Genomic DNA, 14473 nt, shown 5'->3' with positions numbered 1-14473 from the left:
ATAGATAGATAGATAGATAGATAGATAGATAGATAGATAGATAGATAGATAGATAGATAGATGGTTTGGTTTTGAATTCTTTGTCATTAGATCTTAATTCTAACAATCATATATTCGGGCATCAGGCAATCATATATGCATTTGAAAACTAAAAGTAAATATAACTGAAGCCTCTAAAATTTAAACCTCTTAAAGCAGATGCCCTGGTATCTTGTGGGACCTAAATAAACACCAAATGATTGTCTGAATCTCATACAGTAGCACTGAAATACTATAAATTTAATTAAGTGAACATCAAACACCTGCAGTGTATAGATGTTCTGCATCTGGTTTAGACTATATCTTCATAAGTCAAAGAACTACATCACAAACTAGAAGTCAGAGTTTATCATCAACTGTACGTAACTGAAAGCAGTTGGGATGTGAAAAAGAAAGTAGGACAAGGGTCTTTTCGATGACTTGGTGTCTCAAATATCGCCTGCACTCTCAGCAGTACTCTACTGCTGGCCATGAATCAAGTTACAGCAGCCTGCACTCTGCAGCTTTCTTACCACTGTACAGTACATATGCACTCTTTCTCTCTCTCTCTCTCTCCCTGAGTCAAACATTAAGGAGAATCATTTCCTCTGCTTCCTGTAATCTATGTACTGCATATGGATAGTATGTCCTTTAGTGGTCAGTCATGCTGATACTCATGTTTTGCTTTACCTGCATTACCATTTTTTTCAATTTGTTCACATATTTATGTTGTAAAGGTTTATCTCTCAAATTTAGTATGATCAGGTTACAAAATATAAATTTTAATATTTGCAAAATAGCATTAGTTGTAGTCTTCATCTTGATTTTCTTTCATTTTTAGCATGTTACATAAAGTTACTACTGCAATATTTTTTAAAATGCTTTCTGGGACATTGTACTCAGTTGTGCCAGCTCTGGTTTTATAAGAAAGAAAGAAAAAGAAAAAAAAAACATATTTTCGAAGGTTGTTCAGAAAACGGCTGTAGGAGTGACCTGAGTCCACAGCTCATTACTAACACAAAGTTTTACTAAATTATGTATTTGCACTTAAAATTTGTTTGAGGCAGCAACATTGTGGCTTTCCCAGCAGAAGAAAATTGAAGTCTGTTGTAATTTGTTTGCATAAATTTGAATACTACTATGTTTTATCTTTACGTAGCTGTGTTATATTGAATGCATTGTAAAAACAGTATGAGTCAGTGAGAGAGCAGCTGTGTGAAGAGTGCGTGCGTGTATGCGAGAAAATGCGATTGCCTGCGAGCATGCCATCCAGCCTGACACCGGTATTAACCTGCCTGTTTTTGAGTGGGTTTGAATGCATGCATGTACGAGTGTGAGCATATGTGAGTGCTGGTGTGGGTGTGAGACAGAGTGGGTGTGTGTGTTTGTCCCTGCTGGACAGGTGTCAATAATCCCTCTCCGTCTCCCTGCAGGTGGCAGCCAGCAGAGCAGCATCAGCCACTGCCGGCCTCGAACCCCAGTCTCGGCCTACTGGTTCAGCTGGCTGTGTCTGCTGCTGCTACCGCTGCTGCTCTGCTGCTGTCAGCGCTGGCTGATTGAGCTTGACAGCCTCTCTTCTAAAAGCTGCCCTTGCTCTCATGACCTTAGCTCCTTGCACCTTTATTCTAGCTCCTATTGTCTTGGCCCTCCCCTCTCTCCATCCCCACTCCTTTCCCATTTGTCCCTTCAGCCTCCTCTACTCCTCCCCTAAATGCCCAGCTACTGGCCAGGGGAACTTACCCCCCCTCCCAGGGTCCTGATGCTGTGGGGGGTGAGGTGGGGAGCGAGGCGGGGGGCCGGGTGTCAGTGTGCCTCTCTCTGTCTCGCTCCAGGTTATGGGCTCCCGCAGGAAGAGCTTCTCTCACCAGCTTCCATGCAGTACAGCCTGCCCTCCCCGCTGGGTGCTGAGCCTTACTGGCAGGAGGTCTCCAGCCTGGACTGTGCACCTATTGCCACCACAGAAGAAGACACCCTAATGGAGATGTCTGATGTACAGGTGTGGCCCTCAGGCAACAGCCCTTCCTTGGTGGCTGTGGAGGACTCCTCACTGGAATGCAGCAATGCTGACGATTCGGAGGGTCTGCTGGGGCTGCCGTATGGAAGTCTAGGTCGGCCGGCCAGTCAGGCCAGCGCAGCCAGCGGAGGGGTGGGGTGCTGAGTGGCTCCATTGAGCTGCCCGAAGACGATTCAGAGATGGGCGTTGACTCGCTCAGCACCACCACGCCAGCTTCGCTTGGGGGTACCATCGCTGGGATCAATCTTAACGGGCTGAACAATGGTCAGGGGTCAGAGGCGAGTTCAGAGGCATCAGCCGTCACAAGCACGACTGGTGGTGATGGAACTGGAGGAGGAGGAGGAGGCGGGATGGGCTCAGAGGAAGGGCTTTCTCTTGTTGCAGGACAGCAAAGGGTGTATGCTCGGTTGAGTGAGTCAACTGGTCTGAGCAGTGCTACAGATCGGAATGGAGACAGGTGAGTCCAAGCTCTGTATGCCTCTCAGTTGGTGTGACGTCATATAACCTGGGGCTATAAAACACTATCAGTAAATATTTATGATGTACCACCTCCTAATTAATTCATTGATCTCCTTTCAGGTCAGGCAATGGGGGAAACGGTGGTGGTGGAGGATCTTTCCTTTCCTACCTGCAGGAGCAGACAGGCCCGGGATGGATCCCTGTCACTGACCCTACTCAGGCTTGGGTGGGCAATCAGTCTAAACCCAGGCAAACCATGGAAACCGTGATGTCATCAGTGCGTAACGCTGTGGATGGAGACCCGTCACGAATGTCCCAGGAGGCCTTGCTTCAGCCAGTGAGGGACATGGGGCACTCTGAGATCTTAAGAGGGCACTTCAGAGGTACCCAACCATTTGAGAAGGGTTTGGGCTTTCCACACAGGGTACCAGAGCTGAGGGCCTGGGATGATGTCCGCCTGAAAGGCCAGGTGAGCACGTCAAACCACCCGTGCAAATTTAAAGTGGTCACAGTGAGTAGGATTACTCCTTTTACAATGTCTGGCAAACATTTCAGTCTGAACCAAATTAATGAACTGACCAGCAAACTGCATTTATATTTAAACTGCATTTAGCAAATTTTTGTGGTGTAAACAAAAAAGGCGAACTGTTCCAGCAGAAGTAAACCTGGGAGAAACAGTGTGATACAGCAAAATCATTACAGTGTTATACACACAAGCAGTTGCTTTCATACTTCCTCTTCTAGAAGTCACCGTTTAAAACCTCACTAATCAGAATTATGTTATGTCGATCCTGGGATCATACAGCAAACGTAAACACACAGCCAAGAACACACACAGTGGTCTTAAGCCCAATTTGGGCACAAACAGCGTGTCCAGCCAAATATAGAAAGCGCTCTCACTCGTCAACCCATGTTACACGATCCCCACCCCAGTCATTCCCACATGTTAACTTTCTGGCACAACACAGACACATCACACTGTATGGGACAATCTCAGCTGTGAGACTGTGAGAGAACAAAAATAGAGCCTTTCAGAGCCTTTGTGGGCTTCATGCCTCTTGTGGGTCATAATGGTACCCAAAAAGCACATTTAGCTTAATTTGGAGGCGTTGGCAGCTGCATAATAGATCCTATGATTGTTTTAGGAGAAATGTGTCGTGTAGGCTGTAGTTAGAGCAGCATATATGTGTGAGAAGTTTCTTAGTGTTCTTACCACAGCGCACGGAGCTGCTCTGCTGGAGGTATTTAAAGCTCACAGATCACATGGTCAGAAAGTGAGAGAGGTGGGAATAGAAGCCTCCCAAGATTGCTTTTGGTTGGATCTGGTGTCTTTGACTATACTCCTGACCGAACGCTAGGAAGGAGAAAGAAAAGAGACGTGGGGGGACAAGGGCCCACGGCCCCAGCAAACGGAGGACAGAAATGAAATGAAAACACCAATTTGACTGAACCAGTGACAAAAGGCTGCGGGCTGCAGCTGTTACCTTCTCCCTTAGCTAAGAGAAGTGTGAGAAGCAGGAGTCACCACCGGCTAAGGGACTGAGGCTGCAGTCGTGCGTTGCTCTGTGCCAACCGTGTTGATTTACTGGGGATCAAAGTGGGGCAATGTGGGCCCTGGTTACCGAACTCCTCTTCAGCTTCGTGCTGCTGGCGTTCCTGGTGATCAGCTGTCAGAACGTCCTCCACATAGCCAGTGGCTCGGTGCGGTCGGTGCTCACCTACATACACACTCAGCTGGACCACGAGCTTGGTGAAATCGAGGGAGTACCCGACGAAGAGGAGAACGTCACCACCAGAATCGTCCGCCGTAGAGTCATTCTTAAGGTACAAGAAAACGGAGGTCCACGAATTTGAAGAAAGGGTCTTAGTGGCAGAAGAGAGAAAAAGAAATGAAAGAGCAGGGGGTAATCACTGCTGGTGAACTCTTGAATGATGCAGTGTATTTAAGAAAAGTTGAAAGTGATACAGGATAGGTTGGTGGTGAGTTATTTGACTGGTTTTACTGAGAGGAGTGGGAAGGTGCAGCATTACGGACACAAGTAATTGTGGCATACAATGATGGGATTTTATTAATGTTTGTTTTTTTCTATGACAATATCAAATGACTGAGAATGCAACTAAATATATCTTCTGCTTTTATAGATATACTGTAAATAGATTGTCTTCAGCTCAACAAGTTTGGACTCCAGTTCTATAAAAAGTTCTCATTGGCTCTTTGCCATTTCCTTCTTATTGTATCTCAAACTCTATAAAACAGCACATTTTTTATTTATGCAGTTAAGTACACTGAAAATCACACTGAGATTTGGTGGATTATGATATAATTGAAATTATGTACAAAGCATATAATATGTAATTTCCTCTTAATATCCAGAATTTTTTTTAAATGAGGGACAATAAATACAAATGAAAAGGATATTATGTTTCTGAACAGGCTGGAGCCAGTATGAAATTTCATTGTGTATCTGTGAGATTAAACTTAAAATGTACAGCACACTGAAACTGCTTAAAAGTTGTATACAAATAACATAATTATTCAGTATGATAACTGATGCTCTAGATACAAGTAGTTCATTTATAGCTGGATTTGACATAAATGGTTGGTTGTTTCTTCTTTTGTGCTTTTTTTTGGTGACTTTGTATTTAAATCCGAGGCTAAAGATGCAGTTGATTTACTTTTCCTTACATGTTGATTGTTTTATTATGAGTAGGTGTTACATAAGCTTTAGCTTTGGACTTGCACCCTTTAGGTTTGTCACTTCTTTTTTATTATCATTTAGATTCCTGTGTGATATAAATGAGCCAAATTGAGATAAAGATCAATTTAAGAATTTTATTCGGCCTCCACATGCCCGACCTTTTCTCGTTCTTAGGCCGAGCATCCAGCTTCAGGAATTTCTTTGAACTTATAAATAGCTCTACAGACATGCTGCTATTATAGAAGGCTATAACACTGTTGTGTAGTAATGAACCTCATCAATTATAACTATAAGTGATAAGATCCCCACTGTTAGATTTACTTTCTCTCTCACAAGGAACCACACCCGCTCCTCACCTATCTGCCATTAGTCTGATTCTCCATGCAAACAGCGCTGCAGCGTCGGCTGTTTTAACTGCCTTTATTGCCACAGTTCAAGACGTTTATGGTTACAAAAAAAGCTTTTCTCTGTCCTCAGGGTGATGAGGTTGAAGATCTTCCTGGGGAGCAAGTGAGCGAGGAACATTTCACGGATGAACATGGAAACATTGTCACAAAAAAGGTCAGCCATTTAAATTGCGTCCTTGAACACGAATGTCTCTGTTTTCACTTTTTTGTTATGTTTTATCATCACAACACTTTCACGGATCTGATTATTAAACTAATAATCATGACAAAGTTGTTCATCGCACATGACACTGCAAAATCCACACTTTGATTTCCCCCAGCATATTTCACCGATCCAGTCTTTTTCACTGCCTTTTCCACGCTCTCTGCTCTCGCCCATCACTCTCTCCCACCCTTCTGTGTGCGACTGTGTGTGTCTGCGATAGATCGTGCGCAAGGTGGTGCGCAGAGGGAAGGGATCAGGTGAGGAGGGGTTTCAGGAGGTGAGCGTGGAAGGTTCGCTGCAGGATGCCAACGAGCTGGACGCTGATGCTGAGCAGTTCATGAGCTACGCCGTCTTGGGTCGGGACAGCAGCAAGGTGGGCTTCTGATCTGCAGACGACGCTCTCTGTCTCGCCTGGAGCTTCCGTGATGACCTCGGGTGTGCAGCGAGCCTGCAAAGCCTAAATGCACTGAATTAGATCAGATGATACATACGATGACACCCTGTTTCATTTAAATCCATGTAGTATCTGGGGTCTGTGCTGCAGTAAGTTTTAAAGTTTCATCTCACTGTGGATTCCCAGGCATTCCCCGACGGTCCTTGTGCAACTTAACCTGCATAAGCACAAGTTTGTTTGTGATCTTATAAAATAAAGGTTAGGCATTTTCCACTATGTGTCAGGACTAAATTGCAACAGAAGACAGAGGGACATGTATTTGATTAATTGCCTGATTGCTGACCTCCCCTAACATTAATCTCCACCCATATACTTCTCTCTCATGCTCATTATCTGCATGTAAGAGAACAGCTGGATCCACTCTGCTCCGGTGCTCTGATTTTTTTTTAGAGGCTCACAGCCAATCAGTTCATGAGCGTTTCACTGTTTTGGTCATCACTAAACCACACCTGCAGTTCATCTGTTTTTTTCTTGCACATTAATGACTGAATGAACTTATAGTGGTTCCTTGCAGTGTTTTTTTCTCCCTGTCAGTTATCTCACTGAGTAACTGAATAAGGTTTATAGTCCTTCAACTGTGAATGTGTGCCTTAATCACTCAAAAACAAAGTTGGGGTCAAATATTAATTGCATTGAATAAGTTGGGGTTCAATACACCAGACGCAGTAATTATGAGGGTTGTTGTGATTGTGTGAAATTTCCTGAAACTGCTGTGTTATGTGGCCTAGCCCATCCATTTGAAGCTTAAGAACGCTTTTCAAAAAGTCTTTGCAAATTTTATCTGACATTACTCTGAACCACCACCTGGCTTTCCATCTGCCACCCACCACTTCTATCCTTGCTTGACTGTTTATACATTATTTCTTCCTTTTTTCCCCCTCTGTTTATTTCCTCTTTTCTCCCTCACATTTCTGTTTCACTTCCTGTCTTGTGCTCCCTGTTTGTATGACCTCGTGACACTGTTTGCCTCCTCTGTGGGTTTGTTTCTCTCTCTCTCTCTCCCTCTCTGTGCCACTGTCCCTTTCTCCTTTGTTTTACCCCCCTTACTAATATTACCTCAACCTCTTGTTCTGCTCCTGTCATCCAACTTATTCTAAATCCTCACACCTCTTCTGCGGTCAACCCCCTCCCCCACCCTCTGATGTAGCCCGATACTGTGGATGTGAAGAAAGGTGCTCAGATAGTGAAATGTGCCAGTCTGCGGAGAGTTAAGCAGTGAGGCAGACTGAGTGCTGCGTCCCCGCAGGTAGGGGACTGACCCACAGTGCTTCCTCTGACCTGTAAACTACACCATTTAATCCAGTCTGTCTGGATTAAATGCATCTGAATGTACATTTAATTCAATAATTACTAATGATACGCTGGTGCAGCTAAATGACACCTAAATCTTTAATAGTTCAAATATAAATGACACACATGAACGCACATAAAAAGGAAAAAGATCAAGACGTAATTTGTGTGTGTGTGTGTATGCATTAGAAAAAAAAAGTGTTGTCAGGAAAACTCTAAATGCTTGTAAAAAGATTTGGTAACTCTTGCAAATGTCTGCTGTGTCTAATACAAACTGCAATTGATTTTGATTTGGAGTTTTAGTTAGTACAAATCCAGGTGATGTACACTCACCGGATACTTTGGTAGGTACACCTTGCTAATACTGGTTTGGGCCCCCTTTTGCCTTCAGAACTGCCTTAATTCTTTGGGGCACAGATTCATCAAGATCCTGGAAACATTTCTCAGAGATTTTGGTCCATATCAACATGACAGCATCTCACAGTTGCTGCAGATTTGTCAGTTGCTCAACCATGATATGAATCTCCTGCTCCACTGAGCTTTGTTATTATCAGCCTTTAGAAGATGGACACCTTGTGATCATAAAGGGATGGAAATGGTCAGGAACAATACTGTGGTAGGCTGTGGCATTTAAATAATGCATTTGGTACTATGGGGCCCAATGCGCGCCAAGAAAATGTCCCCCATCATTACACCACCACCAGCAACCGTTATCCACTGATACAAGGCAAGATGGATCCATGTTTTCATGGAGTTTACACCAAATTTTTACCCCGCCAGTCAAATCCTGCAGCAGAAGTCAAGAAATTTTTCCAATCTTCTATTGTTCGACTCTAGAAAGCCAATGCGAATCAGTTTTCTGTTTTTGACAGTAATTAAAAACTACAGCACCCAGTACGGTCTTCTGCTGCTGTAGTCCACCCGCTTCGAGGTTTGACATGTTGTGTGTTCAGAAATGCTCTTCTGCATATCTCGGTTGTAACGAGTGGTTATTTGAGACAATGTAGACAACTGATGAACTTGAAACAATCTGGCCATTCTCCTCTGACCTCTGGCATCAACAAGGCATTTTCACAAAGAGAACTGAACATTTTTTCAAACATACTCTGTAAACGTTACAGATGTTTGTGTGGGAAAATCCCAGAAGATCAGCAGTTTCTGAAAAACTCAGTCCAGCACATCTGGCATGAATAAACATGCTACATTCAAAGTCACTTATATCAACTTTCTTCCTCATTCTAATCCCCAGTTTGAAATTCATTAGGGTGTATCAACCTTGCTTACATGAATTCCTGCCATGTGATTGGTTCATTAGATATTTGTGCTAACAAGAACTCGAACGGGGGTATCTAATAAAGTGGCCGGTGAGTGTATGCACTATCTAGAAACATTTACTTTTTGGAATGAATCGATATATTAATGACTGATGACCCAGTAATGCTTTTTAATGTCATCTTTTTTCCTTTTTTTTTTTACCTCTTGACAAAAAAAAAATAGCGCTTAAATAAACAATAGAAATGACCTCCTGACAAACACTTTGCCGTATTTACATCAGAGTATGAAGTAATATTTATGAATAATTTTTTCTATCAAGTCTGTTCTTTCAATTGTATATATATTTATGTATATATATATGTGTGTGTGTCTATACATATATATATATATATATATATATATATATGTATATATATATGTATATATATGTATATATATATATATATATATATATATATATATATATATATATATATATATATATACACATAACTGTCCATAACCAAAAATTGAATGCAAATATTATTTCATACGTTTGATGGAAAGAGATTGTTAATGTGGCAGTACAACAACCTACTGTATGCTGCTTTAGTTACTTTTGTCAGGCCTGTTGTGAAACACTGTAAAAAGTCTGGCACAATGTGCACTCAGCAAAGAGAGATCGTAAAATGACAGCGCCCAAGGTCAAAGCTGTAAGGCATCTTGCCTGGAGAAATGGAGCCACTATAATGTGTGCGTGTGTGCGTGTGTGTGTGTGTGTCTTGCCCTCACTAACGTAAATGCCATGACATTCCTGAGCTTGCTGATATTTCCAGTGACTCACTGCTGAATGTTAAACCACTGCTGGGCCCCATTTGCATGTAAATCTTTAGCAGAACTAACGTGTCGTTGAGTCTTTGAACGTTATGAGGATCAGCTGAAGGGAACTCCAAACTATCAGTCATTATAAAGCAGTATAGTAGTATGCATAACCAGGAGTCTAAGGCACTCACATTAGCACTGGCTTGTTGCTTTTTGCATGCCACCTGTGTTGCACGGTAGCAGGACGATCGAGAGGCTTGTAAATCACTGCAGTTCTCTCTCTCTCCGCAGAGTTCTCCGCAGGATTCAACCCCTTCACCAAAACCATCCTACATGAACACATGACCAGCAGCAGCTGACAGGAGGAAGACCGCACATCAGAAGGCAAACAGATGGAAATGAAGAGAAACCAACTCAATGGCAACCACAGTGGCAACTATCAGCACGCACCAGAAGAAAAAGGATACAGATTTTCTTGTAGTTTTTATTACTTTTTTTTTTTTTAAGAAATGGTGGGAAAAAAAATATCTACTACTAGGCTAGGAGCATGATTTCGTATAAAACAAAAACCAGACAGACAAAAAAAAAATCAAAAACAACAAAAAAAAAGAAACTAGCAACCAAAACGTGCTTCCTGTTATCTGTATCAGCATGAGTGACTGCTGCCGCATGGCCTGTCTTTAACTACAAATACCGAGGGAATGCAGGGGCGGGTTAAAAGGGTGGGGCGGGATGGGGAGGAGACACCGCTTAATGGGATGGGCATGCAATGTAGGCTACCACCGGCCCATTTTCTAACCCAGTGGTGAAGAGTTTAACTTAAGAAAAAGAGACACTAAAATACTGAGATTTACGTCATCTCTAGGCAACTGTTACCCCCTCCTCCTCCTCCTCCATGCTGCGCTCAATCAGCACCACAAACTAGTTTCAAACCTGGCCAAGTGCTCTCTAAGTCCAGTAAAGCTACAGTTATCACCCCAGGATATCAGTGTTGTGTACATAATATTGTATGCACTAAAATGCTCTACGTGACTGTGTGTTACGCGTGTTGTTTCTGTTACTAGATCCCTATGCGATGCAACTGATGCTGCTGTTTCAGGTACATGAGAAATTCCTCCCTGTTTTTTTTTCTTGTTTGGTTTCATTTGCTCAGAATCTATATATTATTCTTCTATATCTTGAGATCTTTGTGGCTAAAAGAACACACCGTTGTGTCGCTCTGCCTGTTTTAAATCGTTGGATTTGCGTGTGTGTGTGTGTGTGTGTGTGTCCGGATGTTTCGTTGTGATTTTCACGCGCTTTCATTGTTTGCGTTCCACATGTCCGACTGTAGAAGGAAGATGTACTTTAAGTCATTTCCTGTACCGTGGGGATTTTTCAGCTTTGGGAGGCGGGTTTACAGCAGGAACCTGCCTCGCCAAACTTTGATCAAAGTGGCTTGCCTTGTGGAGAGGAAGGTAAAGAGATATATATGTACAAGTGAAAGATTATCACAAGAGATTAACCTGCTCTTCCATCCTACTCCTCTGCCTTTTTCTTGTCCCCACTGTGCTGTATCCTCGTGAGGTTTGTGTTAATGTCTGAGCTAAAATCCCGATACCTCTGCTTATCGCCCAACCTCCATCTCTCATCCCCCAGCCTCTACAGTCAGCCTCTCAAAGAAGATGTAGCAGTCCCGTCCACCTTCCACTGGGAGGCGGGATCCCACCTTCAGCTCGTACAGTAGCTGCGTCTGTTTGACCTCATCGCACAGTATATGACACCACCACACGAGGTGCGCTTACAGACCATCTCACAACCACCAGAAGATGTCACTCGATGAGGGTAAAGTAGCTGAAACGGAATCATGTAGCGCTAGTTTTACTGGATGAAGTGATGTGCGTTGTGTTTAGGGTCGAGGACGTGTTGAGCTTCGATGTTTGTCTCCTTGGCAGTTCTTCAGTGTGTAGCAAAGACAGTCACCAATCACTGTGATGAGAAACTGTAATACTGACCCGTAACTGTGAGCCTGACCCGTCCAGAAGCATGTCTCTTGTTCCGCTCCTTTCTTTAGTCTTCTTGTCACGATTTGCTGTCTTAACTGTACTCCAGAAGTAGAAGCAATAACTGCTTTAAATGGAAAGGATTATTCATGTGTGTGTGTGTGTGTGTGTGTGTGTGTGAGCGAGAGAGTGACAGAGGAGGGAGGATTTTAGGATCACAGCTTGCGTTCTTCCTGAACTTTCAGCTTTACTCTACTTCTCACTTTACTCAGAAATGATGTCAGTACATTAGCATCCTGCATTTTATCCTTTTGCCTCTTTAGAAAAGAAAACTTTAAGTATACTGGTGTGGCTCCATGCCAGCCATCGCATCTGCAAAGTGCCCGCTGTTTGTTTTTGTTACTCATCTGGGAATGTAGGTGTGTTCAGCCAGTTTTTAAACCTTAACAACATTCATATGCACCTTGAAAGAAATCCTGAGTGTGTTTTGCGTGTGTGCGAGTGTGTGCGCGCGCGTGGCGTGATTTAAATATCACGTACTCAGTCCTGGATATTGGGACAAGTTAAAGTTGTGATAATATCACAGGAAGTAATATTGCAAATGGACAAAGACTATATGTGTAATTCTAAATCACATATTTTTAAAGGTTGATTTACCTCAATAAGTGTGCCATCTCACATTATATCAATAACCTATACATGCGTTTCTTTCAAATGTTGCGTCAGACATCGAATGCTTTTATTATAGACAAATATGTAAGTCACAAAAATGTTGCAATAAGCACCCATAAATAAGTGTTTAGTATGGCTTCTCACAGCCATGAGATGATGAATGTAAAGTCTTGGTATACTGTGAGTCTTGTTATGAAGTAGTCATCCGTGTTGGCTCTATACTTCAGTAGATAATAGGGTATTCACTCTGTTGTTTCAGCTCAATATCTGCTGTTGATTATCATAAATATGACTTCATTCTCATTTCATCACAAACATGCACAGATGGTGGTAGATTTTAAAGAGCGAAGCCTCAAATTTGTTTGGTTTTTTTGACATTTTAACAAATATCCCTTCATGAGGTATTATTGTTATTTTATTAGCTTAATAAAAGTCAGATGTCAAAAAAAAAAAGTTGTGCCCCCTTATATCAATCACAGCATATGATTTGCTCTTTAAGGGCTCATATGTTTAGGTTGTTTTCTGCTGATGTCAGGCTCAGAGCCAGACGGGAACTGATTAAAGAAGATAGACGGAGTTATGGGGGAGGCTTGGTGGCTTCGAAGGCTAGTCTTCAAGATGACATGCATTTTCCCTCAACACAGCCCACCCCCTGCCATTTTTATGCCCTTTTACCAAATATGAGACTGAGCCAGTCTTAAGGCTTCCACGTGGTGACCGTCTGGACGTGGTCAGACGGGAGTCCGACTAAGTGAGAGCGAGAGAGAGTCGAGGTTACGTCAGAAAAAAAGCACTGCACTGAGGGACGACTGAGATGATGCCATGCACCAAGTTCATGCAAAAATATTAACTGTTGCAAAAACTAGAGAACACATGTATATTCCTTTAGAATGGATTGAAGACATTATTAATGCAATAGCATATTACTCAATACTAAGGAATGCAACTGCGCACATGCACAGAAAATGTTTTTAACATAAAAGGCTATATATATATGAAATATATGAAAATATATATATAAATATATATATTTATTTAGAATGCTATGCACCCTTACTTGTCAACTGGGATTCTAGTTATGTTATGGATGTACTTTTAGCATCATACAGCTGTAGCTACCAAGAGACTGTTGAGTTCTGGGTAATGCCTGCAAAATGGGGATAAATAGGGTTCTTGTGGGTATTTTAACTTGTTTTGTCTGCTTTTTTATTGTTATGGAGAGTCAATCATGGATTTAAAATATGTAAAAGCCTTTTAATCCAATCAAATCCGAAGACATCTACTGACAATTTACTCTGTACACCAGCTCAACATTTACAAAATTAATAAAGAAATGAAATGTCTTTGTGTATATTGTGTGTGATTTTCTGTGTGGCACGTCATCCATGACAGTCATCACGAAGACAGTTTTAAAAACATGCTGAAATTTCAGGTGTGTAGCTGTGCATGCTGTATGAAGATGATCTTGTCTTGCTAGATCTTTACAAAAAACAAAAAAAGAGGGGGAAGGGAAAGATGCTCATTTGAAACGCCACAGAGGAAGTAAAGTAAACGAACAAATGGAAGCAACACTTACACAGCCTCGTGGAAACAATTTTATACATCTTTTTTTTTCTCTTTTTGTGACACATCACACATGTTTTCAAATCTCCCAGTATGTATTAGAGTTGATTTTGACATTTGATGGTCACGTTTGAGCCTTGTAGAGGATCAGTTCTGCAACTTCCTGATCTTAGGTTCCTCAAACCTTTAAGCTAAAGGTTTAAATTTTAAGGCTTCTCGGTTGTGGAATCACCTGCTGACAACTTTTCTTCTCATTAAAAACAGAAAAGTGCATTTACTTCAGAATTGTCCTTCAATCCCGCAAATTTTGCTCTTGTTCTTTTTTATTTTGTTTTTTACTAACATGGTCATAGTTCTCCAGATTTTCTGACAGTCTTTCAGAGCTTTTCTTTGGACACTGGCTCCTTTTTCAGTACCAGAACATTTTTGGATGAATGTCTTTTGTGTTTGTTAAGCCTATTAACATTGGCCTATGAGTTGTTCAAGCATAAAACAGCACCTAACTAAAGGGAACAGGAAACTTAGCAAAGAACCAATTTTGCAAAATTGCAAAAACACATAATTTCTTGCAGCTTCTGGTTATATCTATGAAAAACACCAAAGATAACACTATTTGACAGGAATAAAATAGTAT

The 14473-nt window shown here is 41.9% G+C and overlaps 1 protein-coding gene across 1 annotated transcript in view; it reads left to right on the top strand.

Annotated features, from left to right (window-relative positions):
• The window catches only part of ank1a (ankyrin 1, erythrocytic a), a 43692-nt gene extending 30065 nt beyond the window's left edge, over positions 1–13627 (top strand). The window contains 7 exon segments of the mRNA XM_013275355.3: positions 1851–2117; positions 2120–2489; positions 2612–2960; positions 5668–5751; positions 6023–6175; positions 7404–7502; positions 9914–13627. Of these exon segments, the coding sequence (XP_013130809.2) occupies positions 1851–2117; positions 2120–2489; positions 2612–2960; positions 5668–5751; positions 6023–6175; positions 7404–7475 (1295 nt within the window). The 3' untranslated portion in view covers positions 7476–7502; positions 9914–13627.
• Positions 13628–14473: the final 846 nt, after the last annotated feature.

This window comes from Oreochromis niloticus, linkage group LG12, assembly GCF_001858045.2.
Source record: "Oreochromis niloticus isolate F11D_XX linkage group LG12, O_niloticus_UMD_NMBU, whole genome shotgun sequence".
NCBI lineage: Eukaryota > Metazoa > Chordata > Actinopteri > Cichliformes > Cichlidae > Oreochromis > Oreochromis niloticus.
Note: the sequence above shows the minus strand (reverse complement) of the source record. Positions and strands in the feature narration are given on the sequence as shown.